The 24,292-nt window shown below is 39.3% G+C and overlaps 1 protein-coding gene across 17 annotated transcripts in view; it reads right to left on the bottom strand.

The window, feature by feature from the left end:
• Window positions 1–1,839: 1,839 nt before the first annotated feature.
• The window catches only part of LDB2 (LIM domain binding 2), a 479,555-nt gene continuing 457,102 nt past the window's right edge, over window positions 1,840–24,292 (bottom strand). For 5 of the 17 annotated variants that reach the window (XM_008174141.4, XM_008174142.4, XM_005296160.4 and 2 more), the window contains 3 exons: window positions 14,324–14,447; window positions 11,468–11,619; window positions 1,840–3,088 (listed from right to left, as the gene is read on the bottom strand). In XM_008174141.4, coding sequence (XP_008172363.1) covers window positions 2,858–3,088; window positions 11,468–11,619; window positions 14,324–14,447 — 507 coding nt within the window. In that variant the 3' untranslated portion in view covers window positions 1,840–2,857. Of the gene's footprint in view, window positions 3,124–5,982; window positions 6,126–11,467; window positions 11,620–14,323; window positions 14,448–24,292 lie in introns of all 17 variants that reach the window. The other 12 variants (XM_065597033.1, XM_005296166.5, XM_065597031.1 and 9 more) reach the window with 9 other exon arrangements.

Below are 24,292 nucleotides of genomic sequence, written 5' to 3'. Positions count from 1 at the left end.
GAGACTCCAGCCACTAGTAGGAGCAGCTACAGATGCAGCCAAAGTAGTAGTGCCTTTACAGTGCACTTGGGCCATATTTTCAAACTCTTCTCTACAACAGGAGGGCTAGCAATATACTTTTTTTAAATGTAAATTGAAATTCTCACTTAATCACTTGCCTCCAGGAGCTCGGGCTTCAAGTACAACATCCACTATTAACAAGACTCACAATAAAATCATGAGAGTTGGCAACACTGCAATCTACAAATCTGTCACTGTCCTAGAAAGATTGTTTTCCAAACTTCTGACAGTCTAACTCCACAATAAAAACATATATGTCACCACAAGTTAGTAGAATCCCCAGGTTTGACCTTTTTTGTATTATATAATGTTTATTTCGATGGCTGACTCAGTAGCCTGTCTAAAATCTGTACCTCTCTGGGTTTAAAAAAAATAAGTGTTGTTAATGAAAAATTCTAAAATGAAAAGGTTACCAAGAAAGAAGGAAACACAATAATTAGACAGATAGATAGGGGCAAGCCCTAAACTTTTTAGACTGAGAAAATACTTGCAAATTAAAAAAGAGAAAAGTTTGCAATTTCATTATTGAATAACTGATTTACAGGTGCATTAAATCACATGAGCCATGAGTCTATATCTTAGGGAGGACCAGATCCTTGTCTGGTGTAAATTGGCATAGCCTCACTGACATTAATTTATATCTATTAATGATCTGGCTTATAGTGTAGAAATTACTTTCATTTTTTTCCTGTTTATCTCAATACTGCTGTGTTTCAGGATCTCTTGAGTACCAAAGATTCCAACAATCACACTTTACTCAACTTGCTGTGTTTAGCTAAGAGCTCAGCTTACTGTAGCTCAATTACAGTAACTTTCATGTTGGGCCAATTGTTTATAACATATTTCTTTTATCAGCTTTAACAGTTTGCAGTCTTTAATCAATCAGTGCAAATCAGGAATCAGGAACTGCTGCATTAACTTCACATATTGCTTAAGCTGTGGGATCTCTCAGTAAACTGGTGCAGTGTTAGTGATGTGGCTACTACAGTAGCAGACATTCAAAAGTGGTGTGCCCAGGAGATATTGTGTGATCCTCTATGCACTAAAAAAAGTATTATGAAGTACATTGACCTTGAGAATCTTGCGCAATACTCTCCCTGAAGGATTGCACATTTTAATGGTGTTCACAGTAGTCTTCTGACATTCTCAGCAATTCCTGTTCTGTCTGAAACAAATTTTGTTACAATTTCCCAGAATGCATTGCTCTGGTATCATGTGCATCAAGTTGTTCAGTGCTATTTAAAATGTTGTAGGTTCCTGTTAACGTTGCAAATCGGAATTTTTGAATACTGTATTTGATAGCAAAAGAAGAAGAAATGATAACTTCCAATCCTTTTGTCAAGAGTCTATGGAACCCTATCACACAGAATTCAGCAGAGTGGGCTGCCTCTGCTCAAGTGACTCCCCGGACCAGAAGATCAGAGGTATGTAGCTCAATACTGGGCTGCTTTGGCCTAGGTAGTTCAGTGCTATTCCTGCTATACTATACTTCTTTGGGCTTGGTGCTAGCCACTGCTATTGGCCCCTCAGTGACACAAACACTTAATGAGAGAAGATATAAACCAATTAAAATGTGAATGTTATATACCTTTAAATACAGCCTTCCCTTTGTGCTAGAAACAGTTGATGATGGTGATCGTAGGTGAAACACTGATTTCAAGAAATGAAATCGACAAAGGGATTCAGATCAACTGCACCTATCATTTCTGTTACATGATCCGTCCAAGTTGGTATGTTTCTTGTCTGTAAGGAACTATAAAAGTACTATGTAGGAGCACATTTGTTAACACAGTTTATTGGCACACTTATTGGCAAAGCATACATAAAATACAGTTGTATTATATAACACACTGACTCACTGTGTCTTTACATGATGAATTGAACATATTAATATGGAAATGAAAAAAATTAGTTTCTTTTATAAAGTTTCACATAAATACACCAGAATAATAATAAAAAAATTAACTGGTTTGAGGGCTCCAGGGCTTTACAAAAATATGATACAAGAAATATACTATGAAAAGAAATAACAACAAAGCCAACTCAGATACAATAATAAACACAAAAGTTTTAGATTTATTAAGCTGCCCACAAAATTAATGGATTACATGGCTTTAAAATATCTGGATCAACAGCAATTTTACAAAGCATAAACTCTCAGAGGACAGGGCATCTTTCTCCACATAAAAATATTTTTCATGTCTTTGATGAAAAAAAAGACATTTCTTGTTTCAGCACTTTTGATAAATGACAGAAGGACTATTGGCATCAGCTACAATATAAATTAAAAATGCTGGATCCTTTAAATGATTAACCAATGAAAAAAAGAGTTAAAGAAAGAACTAAGGTTACTTTAAATTACTTTTAAAAAGCTGATTTTTCTGAAACAAGAAATTGTAGGTGCAAGTTGAAAAGCAGAAAATATTTTACAATTTTAAAAAAGTTTTCCATAGTTATGTTAACGAGATCCTGAGCACTGAAGACTTGTTAAATATGGCCTTTGTTTGATGAGGAAAAAAGACCCCTCCAACAAAATGTTTTGTTTGAAATTTGCCATGAGGTGCTATTTAATTTTCAATTATTTTAATTGAGGTCAGTGCCAGTATCGTGTCATGTGTGAAAGCTTCCAAGAAAGGTACATGAAAGCTTATATATGATTTTCTCTAATTAAAAAAAATCAGATAGCTGTAGTTTAGAAATAGATACTGTATCTGGAAAGGATTTTTTTAAAGAATGGTGTAAAATAGTAATTATAATCCACTGACATACATAACAGTGGATAATGCTGCAGAATAACCTATTGGGAAGCTTGTGGCGTGGGATTTTCAGATTTGGTCTCCTGGTTAGCAGGAGGTTTGCTGTTCCATGGGCTGTTATTTCCCAATGCAGGTGAATTGTTGAAGTCTTCTTCATCATCCATGCCATTTGCTGCATCATACTGTGTGTTCTCTAGTCTAGTGATAAGCCTTTCATCTTCATCCCCAAATTCTCCTCCCATCAGCGTTGGTTCTCCTACCACCATCACATCCTGTGAACAGCACCCAACATTTGTTATATGGAAACCTTGAGAGAGAAAAAACCAACTTAAAATAGCCATATTAGAGGATTTGAATCTGTTAATTTTGTGACATTCACACAATGGAATCAGATGCTCCTATATGGTTAGAGCCATGATGCAAACTTACACTTGCATTTTAATTTATAAAATAAAACACTGTAAAACCCTCATCTATTTGTATATTCAAGGCACTGGGTCTCAAAACCCCAAAAATAGATAAAGCAAGAAGAATGAAATATACATTTAAAAAATAATCAGACTACAAAAGTGGAGACTGTTAGAAAGTTTTAAATGGTTGGTTTAACCTTCTCCTTGGTATTTTTACCCTCTATAAATTATTTTCATTTCCAGGCCATAAATTATTTTGTTTACAAAGACTGCTCAGGATGCAAATGAGTTGCAGTTTTGTAACATTCATGCAGTAAATCTAGTACATGACACAGTACTTCTCACACTCAGGCTGTTGAAAAAAAGAACATAGTGCAAAGACGGTAACTCTCTTATCCCTAGCCAGCCAAGCCCTTTTGCACATCCAATATACTTGACATTCTGCCACTTAATTATGGTAATTAATTTAGGTAAAGTTTTTGATAAAAACAATGTTCACGCTGATTTGACAATTTGCAGAGTTAATTAAGTCATTAGCAAAAACCTGCTGATTGCCAACAAGCCCTGAATTTACCATCTGTTATTTCATGGTGCCTGTCACCTATCTTTGCGTAGGCAACCCTGCCGCCAATCTGTGCAGTAAGAGGACCAATCTGTCCAGCTGGTACCATCAAAGGAAGATGAAGAGTGCTAATTATAATTATACTGATGAAGCTAGTAGTCATCAAAAACTGAAGCATTCAAGAAGGAAAGAATCCATCTAATCACTGCTTTAACTACAAATTGTCTTTCCACGAAAACAAGTAAACCACCTACTGTACTACAGTGCATCACAGATTTGTTGCTGAACGCTAACCAGCATGGAGTAGAAAGGTGCAAAGCCAGACTGGAAAACAGAGTGCTCTCTTGTTTTCTCTGTTTTAAGGAAAATCAGGTTGCTGTGCAAACCACTGCACTGGGGAAGGAAATATATGGAATGAATCTTTTGATGCAGCTGGACTGGCGGGGCTTCAGATAACATATTTGGTGAAAGTGCAATAATTCCAGATTTGTACCTGCTGATTTAACCAGGATGTATTTCTATTCATGAATATAAAGCATCTGTAAAGTGCAAACAGAAGACTATTGCATTTACTAAGATTTTTAGCACATAGGTACTTCACTCTCCATGAAATAAAACAAGCTATTGCCTATAAATATTTACACTGTTTAATCATATTCCTTAACAAAAGCTGACATGTTATAGAAGAAAGTGTATATGGTAATTTCAAACTGTACTCCGTGAGGAACTGTGGAATAGAGGAAATGTATTACATAATTTCTTCTTTATATTGTCTTATGTTACTCTCAATATTAATAAAATATTTCTTAAATCAACCATCACACAGCTTTGCAACATAAGAGTTTAAAGCAACAAAGGTGTTTATAATCAAAAGTTTGTTCTAATTTAGTCGTATGCCTTTAAAGCACAGACCACATTTATTTTGCAGTGCTGAACCAGGACTGACCCCATTGTGTAGGGAAAACAGTAAAGAGGACAGCAAATTAGATTTGAGCTTGCAATGTGATATGGCAGCCAAAAAAGACCAGCGTGACATTGAGCTGGATATTGAATCACAGACTAAGGCAGTGATAGTTCATCTCTATAAAACACTGGCGAAACTGTACCTTGACTTCTGCATCACATTCTGGGCACTTCAATATTAGAAAGATGTCAGCAATTTGGATGAAGTTCAGAAAAGTACATCAAAAATTACTAAGAGGCTAGAGGCCCAATTTAAGAGGACAATTAAAAGAACAAAATATGTACACATTTTACCAAATTACTGCTACAGGGACATATGCTAAATGGGTAGATGGATTAAAGGGAGAGGAATTGTGTAGGGTGGTCCAAGGAGGTATAACCAGGACTACCAAGATGAAACTAAGTAAAGGACAATATAACTCACATTGGAAGGACATTTTTCCTAATACTTAGACGAGCAAACTATGGAATTATATCTGAAAGGAATCAGTAATAGCCACATCACTCGAGTCACCTCAGTATGATGTAGGAAACATTCATGCACTGGCATGGGATAAACTAAGGGCTTGTCTTCACTACGGGGGAGACCAATGCTGCTGCAATCGATGCAGCAGGTGTCGCTAATCAGTGGCAGAGCACTTTCCAGTCAACTTGGGTGCTCCACCTCTCCGAGAAGAGTAAGGTAAGTCGACCGGAGAGTATCTCCCGTTGACGCAGTGCAGTGAAGACACTGGAGTAAGTTGACCTAAGCTATGTCGACTCCAGCTATGTTAGTCACGTAGCTGGAGTAGCGTAACTTAAGTCGACTTACCCCAGTAGTGAAGACGAGCCCAAGTGACCTAGTAAGTATGTCCCATCTCCAATCTCTATGATCCTTTGCAGATCATTTTTTATTCTTTCAGTATAACAACACCCACAAGACAGAACAGCTTGCTTATCTTTCTCCTCACCATATTCAGTATATAATTTCTGTCTGGGAGCTAAACTACAATTTTATTGAGTTTAGTGGGGTTTCCCTGATCTTACTTACAAGATACCACAGCATTAGCTAGAGGGCACATATTCTTTACATTCTTGCTCTTTGTAGTGTATTATATCAGGCAATAAATAATTTCTCAGGTAGCACACATGCTATCTTCCCCCCATAGTGGGTTCTCTGCTCCTCAGATGGAATGCTGAAGATCCCCACCAATTTAACCCCATTTAACCTCCACTCACTAGTTCCACCAACCTCTGAGGAGGACTGGAAGTGACTCCTTTTAGAGCCCCTCAACGCTTCTCCTTAAATTGGCCAGTGGGGGTCACTGTTCTTGAATGACACAAGGCTCCATCCCTCCCAGGGTTGAGGCTGCAGCTCTGGAGTACTCCTAGCTCCTGCTCATGGAGTGAGAAGCAGAATCCAAGAATTAAACCCTAGTGTGTTGCATGGCTGCACATACTGCTCTGGGCTAGTTACAGTAGCACATATTGGACTAGATTATTTAAATAAAGATTCAGGCTATAGTCACTCTTATTAATTTACTTTGTGATTAGAAACATTTTTAGTGATAGCAAAATATCTTTGCAGTGAAGCTCTGTAAATAAAGCAGTGGATGTTTTACACACTGTGATAGAAAATTATCATTTAATAATATAATTATAACAGCAGCTTACATATATTTAGTGCCTTTCACTGAAAAATCCCTAACTGACCCCAAATTTAAATATATATAAATAAATTAATTAATGGAGATATCCTGTCTCCTAAAACTGGAAGGGATCTTGAAAGGTCATTGAGTCCAGCCCCCTGCCTTCACTAGCAGGACCAAGTACTGATTTTGCCCCAGATCCCTAAGTGGCCCCCTCAAGGATTGAACTCACAACCCTGGGTTTAGGAGGCCAATTCTCAAACCACTGAGCTATCCCATCCTCCCTGTAAACAATAAGACCATTATTCCCTGTGTTACTTCCCGTGATATTAGATTCACTTAATTTAAGCCGTCCTCAAGTTTTGATTTGCTACAATTTCTGTATTTCTAATGCGTAAATGTAGGCGTTTTCATGCGCAAGCAGCTCCTGGTTTTGACAATTTGGCACTGGTTTTGACAACTTTTGGCACTCAGGAGTATCTACTGATACTGGGGTGAGGATGTAGCTCTCTTTCCTTCAGGGTGAATGGAGTTGGAGATGATTATATTGAGGGGCTTGAACTCTTGACTTCCCACCACAGCAACCATGAACAATCCCCTGCCCCAGTGCTTCCACCCCAATATCTGAGATTACATCCAGTGAAGAAGGATAGTCACATCAAGCTTGACAATTCTGCTAAAATGATGGGCAGCGATAGAGTTGTCATTTAAATTAGGTTTCAGGCTTATCAGACCCTTGAGATGCATAGGTAGTGTACACTTCTCAGTTTCAGCTGCCCATCAGGTTGACAATCTATTCTTGTTTGTTTAGCCATCATGGTTGAGAAAAAATTCTCAACTGACTTGCACACCTCCATTCCCTTAAAACTAAGGGAATTGTTGAGTCATCAAGAAGTCTCTGGGTGTCCTACAGGGTTCTGATGGCATGATACTATTCTGTCAGGTGTCACACGGGTGACATCCTGGCACATGCAGGAAGTTCTGATCTAGAACTAAAATGGTTAATGGATGTGCTGGAGTGGCTTGGCAAGCAATCCTGAAACTTAACCTTGTGAAGGGCAAGTTCTTCTAGAGGGGAATGGTGTTTCTGGGGCAGCTCTGCCAACTTAGGAAAGTGACTGCAATGTTAGGCTTTGGAATCTCAGCATTCTGCCAGCTACAGGAGTCCCTTTGTGCTAGAAGTTCATCACTGCCCACCGTACAGTTTGACATAGAAGGGATCACTATTCTGGAGGACCGCTAAGTGTAGTCAGGCTTTCCAGAAGCTGAAGGAGAGTTTGATCAGAACATCATTCAGGGTATATCTGGAATGAGATGCTCTTTTGCATTGGGCAAAGCTGCCAGTGAGAGAAAGGAGCATCTGACGAAGTGGGTATTCACCCATGAAAGCTTATGCTCCAATACATCTGTTAGTCTATAAGGTGCCACAGGACTCTTTGTTGCTTTTTACAGATCCAGATTAACATGGCTACCCCTTTGATACTTGAGAATGGACAGTGGTCTTCTATAGCCTGATCTTCAGAAAACTGGAATGAAACTACTGTATGACCCACAAGGAATTACTGGCAGAGATATTTCACCCATAATGTGGGCATCACTGCATAGCGTGCTCATAATTCCTACAAACTCTGTCAAACTTCAGGAAATGCAAAGAACCAAAAGCTTATAGGCCGGATAAGCTGGAGCAGTACAATTCTAGGGTGTAGCATCAAGCAGGGCCCCAGCATGGAAATACAGTCACCTTATCTCACTGTGTGTGCTTGTAACTGAATTGTCAATATTGTCACTGCCAGAAGAATCGGTCAGAATGGAAGCAGGTCGAGGAGACAGCATCCGTACTATTATTGTAGCAGGAGGGGGAGAAGGCTACTTAGGCAAATAGTGTTTCAAGTAGTGCACTGATAAAGTTTTTGTTGTCCCAGTGGGTTTGGATAGAATCCTGGATGAAGTTTATGAAGAAAGTGTCAGACCCAGTGTGGTTTCAATGTCTGTGCTAGCTGATGGTGCTGACTGCACTATGACCACCTGTGTTGAAGATGAAATATCATATGCCTATAGCAGAGTACTGTGGAATGTTGGAGACCTCATTCTGGGTTCTGAAAAGATTCTGCTGGCTCAGGTGACAAATGTGGACATTTAGTGCTAGGGGTGTGATATCTTGTACAGCATACAGAGCACAGGCAGTACCAATGTACGGGCAACATTGGAGTGGAGAAAGAAGAACAGGAGTACTTGTGGCACCTTAGAGACTAACAAATTTATTGGAGTGGAGAGTTACTGATACTCTGTAACAGGAATGATCTTATTGGAGAGAGGCCACAGAAACATTCTTTAACCTGGAAGACAGGATGAGTTTATTTACTAGAGAGAAACTGAGATAGAAGCACGGCATTCACTAGAAATGATTGCACCCCACAGGAGAGAGGTCTTTGCTGGGTGGAGTTGTATCACTGGAGAAAAAGGGAAACCTCATATTAACCCAATATGGGTCTGGATATGAGCTCACCATTGGGGTCCTGCAGAGAAATGATGTGGAGGAAAATGGGACAGGAGCTGGTGCTGCTTAGTTGAGTCACCTGGAGACAGAAGTTGGGATCATCTAATTTCTGTTAGCTAATGACAGCAGGAAGAAAGGAGAAGTTCCTCACTTGTCTGGTGCCTTCAACATTTGCAGAATTGTTTAGTTCCAAGTTGTTTATGTCCCATGAGCAGAGAAATGACAGGTCTAGTCACAGAGAGTGCCATGACAAACAGGGACTTCAGTTTAGTGGCAAACTGTAGCCTGAAACTTGTGAAGTGAGGGCATTGTATTGAGGATGAACACATGCAAGGGTGAAGAAATGTAGTGTGTTTCCCTCCCTCACTGCATATAGGCGAAGGCAAGTGTAATAAATTTCACCTTTGCTATTGATCAGTTTGCTTGTGGATGAAGTTAAAAAGGGCAAACTGAAAGCGAGATTGCTGCGACCTGTAGCCAGCTTTAGAGAATACAAGCTCTTCTGAAATGAAGATCCTGGCCTGTATTGTTTTAAAGAAATATGGTCTTGCCTCATTCACTCACATGCCCTAGACACTTCACAGTATGTTTAGGTGAAAGGTATATTTAATTTAAAGAAAAAATATTTGAATAGGTTTACACCGGAATGTCCTATAGCTGAAAACACATTAGATTCTGTCTGTCCTATATAATAGCATTTTTTTCTACAAAAGACAAACAATAATTAAAATATGTTCTCTATAAAGCACTATGAAATACACTGAAGACTGAAAGGCAACCTACATGACTTGGAAAAAGCATATGGAATATATTGTACTCTTGTGTGCATCAGAATAGTTGTACAACAATCATTACCATCAATGGAAGGTGCACTATAATAATTCTTTAATTAATGAGATATAAAGAAAACTCTCTCACCCTTGCGTATAACTGGGTGAAGCTTACTATTAGAGGGCTTGATTGTCCAATAAGATGTGAGTGCCAACTTCCACTGCAGTCAATGAGAGTTGCATGAACAGATCTCCTGGGATGGGGAGGCCTAAAGGATGTGTATGCAGGGGGACAGATTCTGGTTCAGCTGAATTGAGCTCACTAAAGGAGGAGGGAGAAATGAAGTGGCACTAGCCGCCTTTACTATCCCTTGATCCTGGAGACAGGTGGGGAGCAATCTGGATGCTCTACCTACAACTGAAGGTTGCTTTTTCTTAGACATGGTTTCTCACAGCTGCGAAGGCATCATTCTGGCAGCCAGGAATAGCCAGACATAACAGCATGTGGCACCTGGGGATGGAAGGAATATCCAGGGTAGCCAGTTATGCCAGCTTTCTGGCTGCTTTGTGCCACCAGAATAGTAGAAGAGCAGCCAGAGTTGGGGTGAAAATCTTCTCCTTGGATGAAGGATCCACATGAAAAGTTTGATTTGACAGAACGAAAATAGGAACTTAATATACTGAAGCCAAAAGCTGTAGTAATCTAGTAATCTTGGTCAATCAGTTGTTGAATCAGTCCATTTCATATCTTATGGTATTGCTTTTAGATAGTCCACTCCTCTTTTTTACCTAAAAAGTCAGGCTTTCTGGGAGCCACCTCCAGTTGGTTATCAATGGCCTACATCCTTTGTTACGATCCACAAAGGACCCACCATTTTGTATATGGTTATCAAAAATACAATAAAAGTCACTGCATGTTATTCTCTTAGTTCCCATATTGTCAAATTAATTTCTGTAGCTTTCAAATGCATGCACTACCCTCTCTGGATATAAAAGACAATTCACGCACAGTCTGGGGGCTGATTACTCATATATAGTGATTAAGACAATAAATTTAACACTGGAAGAGGAAATATTATTTTGTATGCTGCATAATTAACCCATGGAACTACTGCCACAAGATGCCACTGAGATCAAGATTTTAGTGTGGTTCAAAAAAGAATTAGCTGTTAATATGTACCATAAGATCATTAATAGTTACACATAACAGGATAAAAATTTGTAAGGGGCAGCAGTTCTCATGCTTCAGGGCATAAGTCAACTGCTAACTGATAGGGGTTATGAGGAAATAACGTCTACTCTCAGCTTATTCCATACTTGTTCAGTGTGGGGTTTCTTACAGCTTCCACTGAAGCATCTGACAAAGATCACTCACTTCTGGAGACAGGAGAGCAGCCTAGAGAGACCACTTGTCTGGTTTGGTCTGGCAATCCCCACGATCCTATTATGACTCAGGTTAATGTGTTCATCTGCCCTGTGATGGACTGAAGTCTGAAAGAATCTATCAGCATTGCTACTACTGATAACCAAAAGCCCAGCCCAACTTCAGCTGAAGGCAGTGGAAAGACTCCCATTGACCTGAATGGGATTTGGATCATGCCTCCCAAAATTACATCCCCTGCTTGAGGATCATTTATTAAAATTGCACAGTGGCACAGATTACTCACAATTCATCTCTATTTTCCCCGTATCCACACCATATTGTGTAAGGTCTCTTCATGCTTGTGATAATTTTGGCTCAAGAATACACCTTCGTTAAAATGTTAGGGACAGCTTAAAGTATTGTAAGTGATTCAGGCCTAAAAGGAAAATGAGACTTACAGGTACCTGACTTGACAAGCTCAGGTTTGCAGCTGCTGTTTTTTTCTTGCTATTGGTACTATTTGCATTGTTCCCAGCACTGCTGTTTGAAGTGCTGCTGGTTGAATTTTTCCTTTTTCTCCGTTTGGTTGTCGGTTGTCTTGTGGGCTCTGCTATAATACAAATGTAAGAGGCAAAGCAAATTACAGATATTTTAAAGCCCATAGAAGAATTAACTACAAAGAGAAGTGCTAAAAATCTGTTTCTTCTCAGCTATTTAAAAATTCATGGGTAATTATTAATTTATTAAATTATTATTAATTATTATTATTATTATTATCATTATTTGGGAGCAAACCCATGAGTTTGTGAATTCTGCATAGAACAAAAAGAAATGGAATCTTGTTTCAGTTTAAGTAGTAATTAATTTTACATCACTATCCATCCATGAATCTCAAAGTGCTTTACAAAGAAACAAGTATCATTAGAGAAAACTGAGGCACCAACAGGTGAAGTGGATTGCTGAAGGTCAGATAATAGGTCAGGCACAGAACTAACAACTGAACCCAACTCTCCTTTCTCCAAGCCCACTGCATCTAACCTTTGGACTATTTGCCTACGTCAAACATGTTTTATAGATAAGAGCAGCTTTCTAAAGTACTGTCAGTATCCAATGGCAATCAAGTGAAAGATTACATCATTTTCTGCTACTTCAGTTACAGACCTCACCTTTGGTAGATCCTCATATTAGAATATATCAACCTGTGCTAACATATGTTTCTCTACTAGTTTTCCAAATATATACCAAGTCAAGACTATTACATTCACTTGACTTAAGACCTTTGGCCACAAAAAACCAAAAGTGATAACTGTACAGCTCACTCAGATTGTGGTATGTGCATTTACTTTCTGTGACATTGTACCCCACAAGGCTTTATGGAAATATGCTTATAAATGTATATATGACATAACTGGAATGTGTTTTATGCTACATATGCCATGTAACATATCTCTGTAAAGGTTATGATCTACTGCATCTATTCCTCCTATTTGTATGCATGTATCATTTTTGTGTTCGAAGTTATGAATATTGGCTTTGTACTTGCTTGATTTCTAAGTAGCCTTAGTAAAGCATTTGGTCAGTTTCTTGAGAAAGGAATGTGCAAGTTAAGTGCCCAATCAAGAAACACTTAACAGACAATGGATCTTGGAAGGTTCCAATCCACATAAGAAGTCTACTTGAGGATGTTCAAGGTAGCATGTGAACCATGGCTGCTACCTGTAAGTTCTGAGATATGCATGGACATGTGACTTGCCCATGTGACTCCAAAACTCCATCTTGTAGCTGGGATTGTACACAGGGGGAGGGAGGGGTGTCCACCCACAAGAGAAAGTCTATTTAACCCTCTGGGAGATCCCTCCATTTTGTCTTCAGCTGGCTCAAGAGATAGCCTCTCCACCCCCAAGGATACCTGAAAGAAACTGGAACAAAGGACTGTAACTACAGAGGGTGTAAGTGATTGCTGGACCCAGACTAGAAGGAGGCTAGTCTGTAAAAGGAAGCTCACTGGAACATCTCTGAGGGTGAGGTTTCATCTGTAATCACTTTCTTATTGTATTAGGCATAGACTTGCGTGTTTTATTTTATTTTGCTTGGTAATTCACTTTGTTCTGTCTGTTACTACTTGGAACCACTTAAATGCTACTTTTTGTATTTAATAAAATCACTTTTTACTTAGCAATTAACCCAGAATATGCATTAATACCTTGGGGGGGGGGGGGCAGAGAAACAGATGTGCATATCCCTCTATCAATGTTATAGAGGGCAAACAATTTATGAATTTATCCTGTATAAGCTTTATACAGGGCAAAATGGATTTATTTTGGGATTTGGACCCCATTGGGAGCTGGGCATCTGGGTGTTAAAGACAGGAACACTGCTTTCGGTTAAGCCTGCAGTTTGTGGGACGTGGTTCAGACCTGGATCTATGTTTGTAGCCGGCAAGCGTGTCTGGCACAACCAGGCAGGGTTCCGGAGTCCCAAGCTGGCAGGGAAGACAGGGGAAGAAGGAATCTTGGCACATCAGTTGGTTTCTGTGATCCAACCGGTCACACTTTCAATTTTAATTTTTTTTTTTGGTATTTAAATTTAATTTGGTATTTTTGTGTTTCTGATCAATGAAGTAAAATTCAGGCCTAGAAGTAAAAATTTATTAGACTAGAAGACTATTAATTATGACTTGAAGTTGTAATTCCAGAGTCACAGCAGGAAGCTGTAATATATAAACTATGAATTCTAATGGAACCAGTGGGCATTTCATATATTATGTATAATCTTTTACTTATGCTGAATTATATCTCACACATTGTAAAACTATTTGAATGTGTATACATCTAAAACTTGTTTCATATTATGTAGCATCAGAGTCAGATTACATGCCATTAGATTATATCTAAGGCCTTGTCTATAAAGCCGGGGTAAATTGACCTAAGTTACGCTACTTCAGCTACGTGAATAATGTAGCTGGAGTTGACGTAGCTTAGGTTGACTTACTGCAGTGTCTACACCATGCTGCGCCAATGGGAGATGCTCTCCCGTTGACTTACCTTAATCTTCTCATTCCAGTGGAGTGAGAGAGCACTCTGTGGTCAATTTAGCAGGTCTTCACTATACCTGCTAAATTAACCCCTGCTGCATTGACTGTAGCAGCGTCGATCCCCGGTAAGTGTAGAGATGGCCTAAGGTTATGTTTAGAATAGTGCTTAACTTAGTTGTGTTATTTCCTTTACTAGGGGATTGTCAGCAAAGTTTTTCAGTGTTTCTATATTCATTCAATAATAACAACAAGTGCAATAAAAATATAGAGAAAAACATACCTGGTGGTGCCACCATTCTCTGCCATTTTTGAAACAAGCATGTCTTCAGGCAGTCCCGAGGACTTAGATTGTAAGTTTTATGTCTTGACATCAGTTCTTGCATTGGCTCCAATATTACACACAACTGAAAGAATCAGAAAGAATGATTGAATCTAAAAACAACTTAGCATTAAAGTGTTTGCAGAGTTTGAAACTCAGTCATTACTTTCCTGGTTTTTGTTTTGACTTTTCCTAGTTAGCTAATAGAGAGTGTCCAATACAGTATAGTTCTGTCTGTGTTGAGACCAGCCTAAATTTGGCCTCCAGGACCTCTCTCCTCCTTTCCCTATGACACTGGGACTTACACGTGCCATGACTACCTGCTCCTCCCTACCACTGCACATAAGTCTATCTAGATGTCTCGAAAGGTCCACAACCTTCGCACCCAGCAGGAATACACTATGCGGTTCTCCTAGTCATCACAAACCCCACTATCTATAGTTCTAGTAATCGAATCCCCCATTACTGTTATCTGTCTCTTCTTAATAACTGGAATCCCCTCCCCAGGAGGGGTATCCTCAGTGCGAGAGGATACCATGACATCATCTGGAAGGAGGGTCCCAGCTATGGAATCGTCTTCCTCTGTGCCAATTTGATGTTGTTCCCCAAGAGTTTCATCCTCCTCAACAGCACAGAGGCTGTCAGACTTGGGGTGGGTCCAGTCTACTGTGTCCTGGAATGTCTTGTCTATGTATCTCTCTGTCTCCTTTAGTTCCTCCAATTCAGCCACTCTGGTTTCAAGAGCCCATAGAGCCATGAATTGCTTGCACCGAATGTACACCTATGCCCCTGCCTACAAGGCAGATAATCACACATGCTGCATTCAGTGCAATAAACTGGATAGCACCCACTTACTGCTGGCCATGCACAAGTACAATTTCTCCTGTGTCATATGGGTTTATGCTGCCCGTATTGTAACTAGGGAAAACTACAGAGTCACTACTATCTATAGATCTCTTAAATGATAATTCTGTCTGTAATCTATTTAATTTCACACAGAAATTATAACTGGATAAGAAACACAGAAGAAGGTAGAGATGCCTGCAGGACTGGTCATAAGCACAAGCATTCAAAGTGGTTCCTTGTTGCCCTCATGTACTGATTGATTTAGCAACTCAGTCTAGCTTGAACAACCCCTCTGGTTCTGGAATCAGGACATTCTCAGCACATTTCTCTCTCCAGAGCCTTGGACCCTGCAAAGCATGAGGTCAGTTCTGGATGCCTCAGGAATAACAGGTACCGTGCTCTGCAGTGACAAGTTCATTTTAAATGCATCTAGCTTGCTGTGAATTGGACACATGTAAAAAGAACTGGATTAACAATGATTGATATTAAATCTTTCAGTCTTTCTTGGTGACCTTTGAGACCCTTTTGAAATCTGAAGTGACTCAAAGAACAAATCCCTGAAAGAGGAAGGGATCATGGTCCAATTATCCTAAGTCTGAAGAATCTGCCAGCAACAATCAGTATCTTGGTCCAAGCAAAGAGCTGGATTAAAAACGTAAGGATAAGATGCATTTAATACAGGGGCAGATGCAGACCTAAAGCACCTGTCACCCTGACTTACAAGTGAGTAGTCTAAATGGCAGTCCAGATTTAACCACACCATTTTATGAAGTGATTTTTCTCAAATAATTGTTTGATATTCTCCTGACTTTATCAGATAATCTCATTCTTTTAGTTATCTTTTTAAAAAAATTATTAACTTTCTACAAAGGTTTAGATCATGCTTAATGGCAACAATCCTTACTTAAGTATCATTATGCTAATCATTTATGATTAATTAATATTATTATTAATAATACAATAATAACAATAATACATAATTATCTTCTCTATAAGCATTTTCTAGATAGCCCAATACAAATTTTATTGATGGGGAAAGATACACACATTAAATATTCTACTGCAGTGATGTATGAGTCTGTAAGTAATATAGCAGTAGGGATCTATTACTGACCACCTGATCAGGTTGGGGATAGTGACTGTGAAATGCTCAGGGAGATTAGAGAGGCTATTAAAATAAACAACTCAATAATAATGGGAGATTTCAACTCTCCCCGTATTGACTAGGTACATATCACCTCAGGACGGGATGCAGAGATAAAATTTCTTGACATCTTAAATGACTGCTTCTTGGAGCAGCTACTCCTGGAACCCACAAGAGGAGAGGCAATTCTTGATTTAGTCCGAAGTGGAGCACAGGATCAGGTCCACGTAGTGAATATAGCTGGACTGCTTGGTAATAGTGACCATAATAAAATTAAATTTAACATCTCTGTGGTGGGGAAAACACCCAACACTGTAGCATTTAATTTCAGGAAGGGGAAGTACACAAAAATGAGGAAGTTAGTTAAACAGAAAAAAATCTCCCTGCATTACTAAAACACCCCCAAAAGTACCATACATTTCACTTACTATTCTAGTATTATTATAATTAGTCTCCACCTAGGTTTTTATAGTGCACCTCTGACCATGGGATTTGACTATTTCTACTACTACAATACTACTAGGAGTACCAATAGAATCTATGTGCCGTAAGTGAGCATGGCCCTTTAAAGCCACAGAAAAACCCACTGTGCTGATAAGCTTACATTCTAGGTGTTAATCATGCAACTGGATCCTCATGGTTTGACCCTCACACCTGTGTGGAGTCCTAATGACTTCAACGGCACTACAAGTGGGCCCTATGGTGCACCCACACTGATCCAATGATCAGATTAGAATGTAAGATCAAATATGAGAGAATATGCAGCAATATGCCTTTGGAGCTCGGAGAAGGGAAGGTATATTGCCTAGCACAACGGGGTCCTGGTCCATGACTATTGCTACTAGACACTATGGTGAAAGAAAAGAAAGAAAGAAAGGCAAGGATAAGAACGAGAAGATCACATTGAGTTAAACATGCACATATCTTGAAGGCTCTGCTTTTTTTTATTACATTTTTTTTACACAGAAGGCTATTGTTTATGGGCTTCAGAGAAAGAATACTGTTTTAAGGAGGGAGTTGGTGACATAGCAGACAGGGTCAAGAATGTTTCCAAGTGTTTGGGGCAGTATGGAAGCTCCTGTAGTCCTTCAATCATCGATAGATAGATAATAGATAATACAAGGCCAAAATCTGCTTTCACAGACAATGGTCCAAATCCAGCCCTGGAGGTTCACTGTCGTAACACCAAGGATGGATTTGGCCCCTCGATTTTTGTTCTAACACTGATTTTCTATACTCACTTGAGAACATCAGTGCATAGTGATAGCACCACAGTTTAGAGGAAATTCTCTTTCACACTACCGTGTAAGAAGTTTATGTCTCTTGTTTCTAACTTTGATTCCCAAACATTCTCTTCAGCCACTCTTCTTTTCTCCACCAGAGTTGCTACAGCTCATATAATCTAGGCTTATTTTTCCATGAATAAGATTGTTTCTTTTAAAAGCTATTGTAGCTCTGCCAGTTATGAGCTGCAGATGGCAGAACTAACTCAGCTAAGAAACTTTTCCCACTACTTAAATGCTATGGAGCACAAAAGAACTGCATTCATTTCTGTCAATCAATGCTTTTTGCATTTTAAAGAGAATGCAGTGGGACTTGGAATCATGCAGTACTTATGTGTGGTAAGAAGGATCACAATCAGCAAGCCAATATCTTTACAGCAAGAAACCCATTTAGTCAGTATGTGTCATAAAAACAACTCCAAAATTTCCACCCAAAGCAGTAGGTTTAGCGGGAGACTGCCTCTGTCTATGGCTCATTGCTTTCACCCCTCAAAAGGAAAAGCTACATTCATCACCATGGACTTTTTAAATATTTCATTGGAGATGACACCTAGACAATGATGTGGAATATGATGACGTAATATTATTTCGTCTGAGACAAGAGTGAGAAATTCACCAGCAGCTAGAGACTTCCTTGAAGTTTTATTATAATTCAGCTTTTACTCTCCAATATCTGGCATCTTTTTCCAACTGAGAGCCTGTATCAGCCACTTGGAAAATGGAGGAAACTGTGGAACAGTTGCAGCTCAGATTTACAACTCTTCATAAAAATGACAGCCTTCCCCCCCCCCCCCCCCCCCCCCCCCCCCCCCCGCCACATTTCAAGCTGAGTATTGTTCACCAGTTTAGATTCAGTGAAATTATACCTGGAATAGGCTGTTCAATCTTGATACGGTTCAATGCTTTGTTTTACAGCTCTTTCGTTCTCCTCAAAGGTTCTGACTTAATAACAAACAAAGCTGAACACACAAATTTTTGCTTTAATTTTTAGGTTGAACTGTCACATTCCAGCGTGTACTTTGCAATGGCACTGTGTGTATATTCTATACAGAATGCTTTAATTTCAATTAACACAGTGAATGAAATCCTGGCCCCATTAAATTCCATGGCAAAACTCCCACTGACTTCAGTGGAGCAAGATTTCACCAAAGAAATTGAAATTTGAACGTCAGGTCGGGTACAGCCAATCACTGTGTTTTTCAGAGGCCCACAGGTATTTTTACATATCGTTATGGATACCCCCGTGAACAGCTGATTGACACAATATGGATACTATTATATCACACTGGGAAGAACTAGCCTTGAAAGCTTGACCTCTGTTGTGCCCTCAAAGCACTGTATAATAGCATATGGCAGTAATGTATTGAAACAGTATCACCTCTCAGCAGCTCTGAATATGGTGTACCCTTAGGTGAGGTAGATAAAAGGAAGGAAGGGTTTGGGATCACTTTAAACCTCTCTGCTGATGACTTTTTCAAAATTAGTCTAATTATTCTTCTGTAGAACAGAATGGAAACGTCCCAGGAGCATGCAACATATTGCTGCGTCTTTCATTAGCCAGGCTGCAAAATGCATGACACAAAATAGTTTGTGCTTTGTGAGTATTCACATGTGAATATAGATTTTCACCTTAAAAACTGCCTTTAATGGGTTCCATTAAAAAGATTTAAGCATGCATGAAAAAAGTATTTAGATTTTTCAGGACCCCAAATAAATGTGCTTTTTTAGTACTAATTTTACCCACAGTGGTTTTACTGTTTGGTTGGTTTTTTTACTTTGCTCTAAGCACTTGCCTGGTTTTGTCACCTCTACTATGACTCGCTTGCATCACTGTGTTTTTAGTGGGTCATTCTTCCTACATATTGAACACTACACCAAAATTAGTATTTTGGTAGATTTCTGCTGCCACAAAACACAATTAAGCTCAACTCCTTGGTACCTAACTGCATCTTCTTCAGCACCCACAATACATTCTCTGTACCATGGTATATTTGTTCAGATTTTGGAAACTAACTAGACCTTTTCAAGATATAGTCAAGGCCCTGCATGCCCCACAGCCAGCTGAACCTAAATTCTAGATTTCTGGACTCTCTGGCACTTTGATGTGGCAGACAGGAAATTCTGCAGGAGTTTTATTTCAATTAAAAAGTAGTGAATACAATCTGAAAATTAATAATTCAATCAGTACAGTATTTATTCTTTGCATTGTAGTAGTGCGTAGGAGACCCAGTCCTAGACACGAATCCCATTGTGCTAGGGGCTGTACAAACACAAAACTAAAAAATGGTCACTGCCTAAAATCTAAGTAGTCCAGTAACCTGGTAGTCCCTGAGTCATTTATTTTTATATTCATTTCCATTTATTTGTTACTGTCCCTATATTTTCTGTTTTTTCCATGCAAAGACTGACAGTGTTGCTGTGCATAACTGCTCTGTAGCCTCTGTCAAAGGTTAAGGTGGCACTTTTGGCACCTGGTTAGGAAGCAGTTTGAACTTCTGGTACCTGGAGGTGGGCATGGGAGGCAGTTTAGGAATGTGGGATAAGCACAGCAGCTGGAGGTTTCCACTAAAAAGACTGAGCTATTGGTTTAGGTTTTCTGAAGACTCTGCAAGATGTATCTCTGCATCAGGTTACATTTGGCTCACATTTTCAAGTACTTCACGACCATATGAAAAATGGAAGCTGAGATTCCAGAGCACAATTCTGCAGCAAGAGGCAGATTCTGTGACAATTTTCAGAGCTGTGGAGTAGACTGCCATATACCCTGGATCCCTGGCCCTGGATATCGTTAATGACCCCCCCCCATTCCATACTGGGTATGGCTTTGATTCATGTGATGACCTGTCACAGTGAGCATCTATACTCGTGATTATCTAATAGGCTAAGAACTGGAGTTTTCAATGAACACTTACAATATTAATGATTATTATAATCTAGAGGTTATTATTTATTACTTGTATAGCATTACAGGTATGAATGGTGACTTACAAATCACGGAGCCCCTGCTCTGAAGAGATTACTATTTCAGTGAAGACAAGAAGGAAATGTCAGAGACAGGAGAGATTTGGGGATGGGGGGGATGAAGAGATGGGTGAAGACAATAATTCGATGAGGTCACCTGCATGCCTCTTGAGTGTTGCACAGATTTGTTTAGATGCTCCTGGAGTGTTGCCTCTGGCAGCTTTGAAGGAATATGGCTGTTTTGCCCATGCAGCTTGCCTGCTGCACATTAAACAAGTTGTTATTCTTTTCTTTCATTGTTTGGCTATATGAGAAACTCGATACAATTTACAGCAGAAAGCTCCTGAAATTTAGGGTCACCTTACCTTGAGTTTCCAACCCTGTAGTATTCCACTGGCCAATTTGGGACTACTGAATCTCCATCCTGGATTTACCAGTAAATACTCAGTGCTCGGTTATGTTTATTCATCCTATGCTCTGCCCTGAATGTCAGTCTAGGGCTCTCCAGTTTCTGCCTAACACCCAGGTAAGGAATGATTTCTCAATAATGCAGTATTCAGTTGCTAAATTGTTCCCAAGTTACAGAGCTCATCATGTTTTTACACCGCTCTGTATCAGCAGCCATTTCAACTCCCAGTAACTGTGAGAATGGAAAAGAAGATGCAACATTTCAGGGGGGGCAAAGCTTTTACAAATTAAATATTTTCTATACTTATATTATGGACATCTAGAAAATAAAATTAACTCCTAATATATCACTGACCAAGGCTGCTACTAATCCTTTTTAGTGTTTTGTATTGCAGTATTTCTAAATATCTGCCAGCTATTGGCATCCAGTTACTGCCCTTCCCTCCACTGTGCTCAAGACCAATGCAGGGGTATGTGACTACATTGCCAGACCTTCTTCTTCTTAATCCTGCCCTATCTGAGTAGTGGCAGGAGCAAAGACAACAGCAGCATGAGCCTAGGTGGGCAAGGATTTTACTGTCCTTGAAGACACAAGAACCTCCTCCCTCAAAAGTTAGGGCTCATGTTTATGGCAATTAGCCTGCTCATACTAACAAAAGGGCTTGGCATTTCAGTACTCCTGTGGTCAAGAGGGCACTGCTTGGATGGTTATATAACTGCTGTTGTAATGCTCTGTGAACATCCAAGCACACCAGCTCCCATTTAAAGTCTTCCTCAGGAGTCGTACTGCGTTTTTTGCTCCTCTTTGTATGCCTCTAACCGCATTGCACTGAGTTTAGCATTCGTTTTGCTGGACATATGCAATCCTATTTGAATCTTTGGTTTACACAGGCAGGGGTGTGTGAACCTTTTAAATGTATGCCACGCTAGCCAGCTATGCCCTCCTTTCTCCATTTCAGGTGAAGCATTCATGCTGGAGCTGTTTCTGGAGATGGGGTTGACATCTGCCTAATCTATCTGTTTTGCAGTATGCTCTTCATGATGTTATGACATGGGTAGGGAGGGATCCTGCTTTGCAAGAGCCTTTCTCTTGAGGTTTTATAAAAAGCTTTAGACCTACCAATTTTTCACTGCTAAGCCCATTTGAGACTTGTTTTCCCTTAGGCTTTTTGAAAATGTAGCTTTTTTTTCTTTCCTTGTTATTATGCTTAATCACTCTATTTTAATGCATAGTTTATATGTTTATAAAGGTACTTTTATTGCTTATGTTTAGTGTTTCTCCCTTTGAAGTTTTTATATTGTTTTTCTAATAGATTTATATTATTTTTAGACTTCTGTACAGTGGACAAATGATTCTTAAAGCCCTTCCTCGGGAGGCACCATCTTATTTGTCTGAGCTTTTCAAATAGTTTACTCCTGCCAGGCTCATACCTCGTTTTACTCCCTATACCAAAACTCAACGCTGTAGGTGACCTGGGCCTTTTCTTTATTCCCAGATGATGATCGTGGATGGATGCAGATCCAAATTTTATATCTAAAGCCCTGCAAATCTGTGGATATTCGCTTTATCTCTGCAGATCATTTTTGTGGATCGCGGATTGAATGCAGGACTCTACAGATGACAAACCAGGTGAACTGAGGGTGCTTGGTTCCCAGGGAATAAGATACAATTTTGGATTCCGAACTGCAAAGGCAAACTGCATCTTATAGGCATAGTTTAACAAACAAAGGCAAAAGCCCTTCTTTCAGCCAAAGGCTTATCTCATCTTTGGCTGGGTCTGATTCTCAGATCTGTGAAGACCCAGAGTGTGATTAATTCAACATCTAACTCTTCTTATGGTCCCTCCAGATGAACTCTATCCTCATCCCTCCCATGCTGGGTTTCCTGGTATTCTCTACAACCAACACTTTCAGCCTTCTCCTTTAGCAGAGAGGATAATCACAAAGTAGGGTTAATATAGCCATTTTAAGCCCTATCGTAAGGCATAGCCTCCTGCAGACCATCAGACACAGCACGTGTCTCATCTCAGACACACTTGCACTTAGGCAATGGCCAATACACAATGATCAGTATCTTGCACGTCTGAGATCCGCTCTTCATGATTTTAAGAGCGAGCATAAAAATGATCTTTGCAATTTAATTTAGCATTAGTTTTAGACTATATTGAGGTGCAACACATTGACTGGATGATAAGATCCCCTGCAAATTATATTATGCTGAGTATCAATTTGAAAGAACTTGTCATAAATCAAGTCACTGGAAAAAATTCAACCTTAACGTAAGGTACAACTCCATTGGACTTTGATGGAGATGCATCATTATGCCATGGATAAGGTTGGCCCACAATATTTAGGAGAGGACCTCTGCACCTTGACCCTAATATTTTTGATCCAAACCTCATCCTATGATCTGATCTCTCTCAATTCAATTATGCGATATGAATCAATGCAACTACCCCATATCTGTTGATCTATCTTATTATGACCTGATGAAAAGTGTGTGACATTTGAAAGCTTCTTTAATTCAATTTTTTCTAAATTGTCCAAAACCACTATTGCTTACAGCTTTATTATTGTATCCAGCACTAATACAATGCCCAATTTTATTTCTTGCATCGTACTGAATTAAAGTTAAAACACTCAATGATGTGCACTTCAAAAGATGTTCTATTATTCTTCGCAAAGTGCAGATTTTTACTAATCAGAATTTCTTAGTAAACTGCTGGCAAACTCAATCCAAACAGTATCTTTAGGAAACAGCATGAGAAAGGTCTATTTCCCTGCTTGCCATCTCCCATCACTATCATGTGTGATGTTGCTGCATGACATTTCCTTCCTCTCAATTTCTCCAAAAGGCAAACAAGCTACTATACGGCAGTTCTGAGTCAAATCCTACCACCTGATATTTCTGATATGCAAACTCTTAGCTTTTTCTATTTGTGCAACAATGAGACCTTATCAGTTTTTCTGCTTTTCATTTGGACTATAAAATGCATCCACTATCTCTCTTCACCTGTGTCCTTGGCAGCTCCCTTAGGTTCAGATGGATTCTAGGATGTTGTTTGTCTTGTTCAAACTATTGCTGATCCCAAACAAATCACAGGGTGTATAGATTGCATTTGAGTGCTGACAATTTTAAGTATGCAGGTATATTAAAACTTGCAAATAAGTTTAGGAATGTTTTCTTGGTGAAATGTTCTTCAGACAGCAAATGGAACTTTAGAAATACTTAAGACAGAAGAATGACTAGATCACACCTGACAAGAACATGGGTCTATAATTTAGCAG

The sequence above is a fragment of the Chrysemys picta genome, chromosome 5 (genome assembly GCF_011386835.1).
Source record: "Chrysemys picta bellii isolate R12L10 chromosome 5, ASM1138683v2, whole genome shotgun sequence".
Lineage (NCBI taxonomy): Eukaryota > Metazoa > Chordata > Testudines > Emydidae > Chrysemys > Chrysemys picta.
Note: the sequence above shows the minus strand (reverse complement) of the source record. Positions and strands in the feature narration are given on the sequence as shown.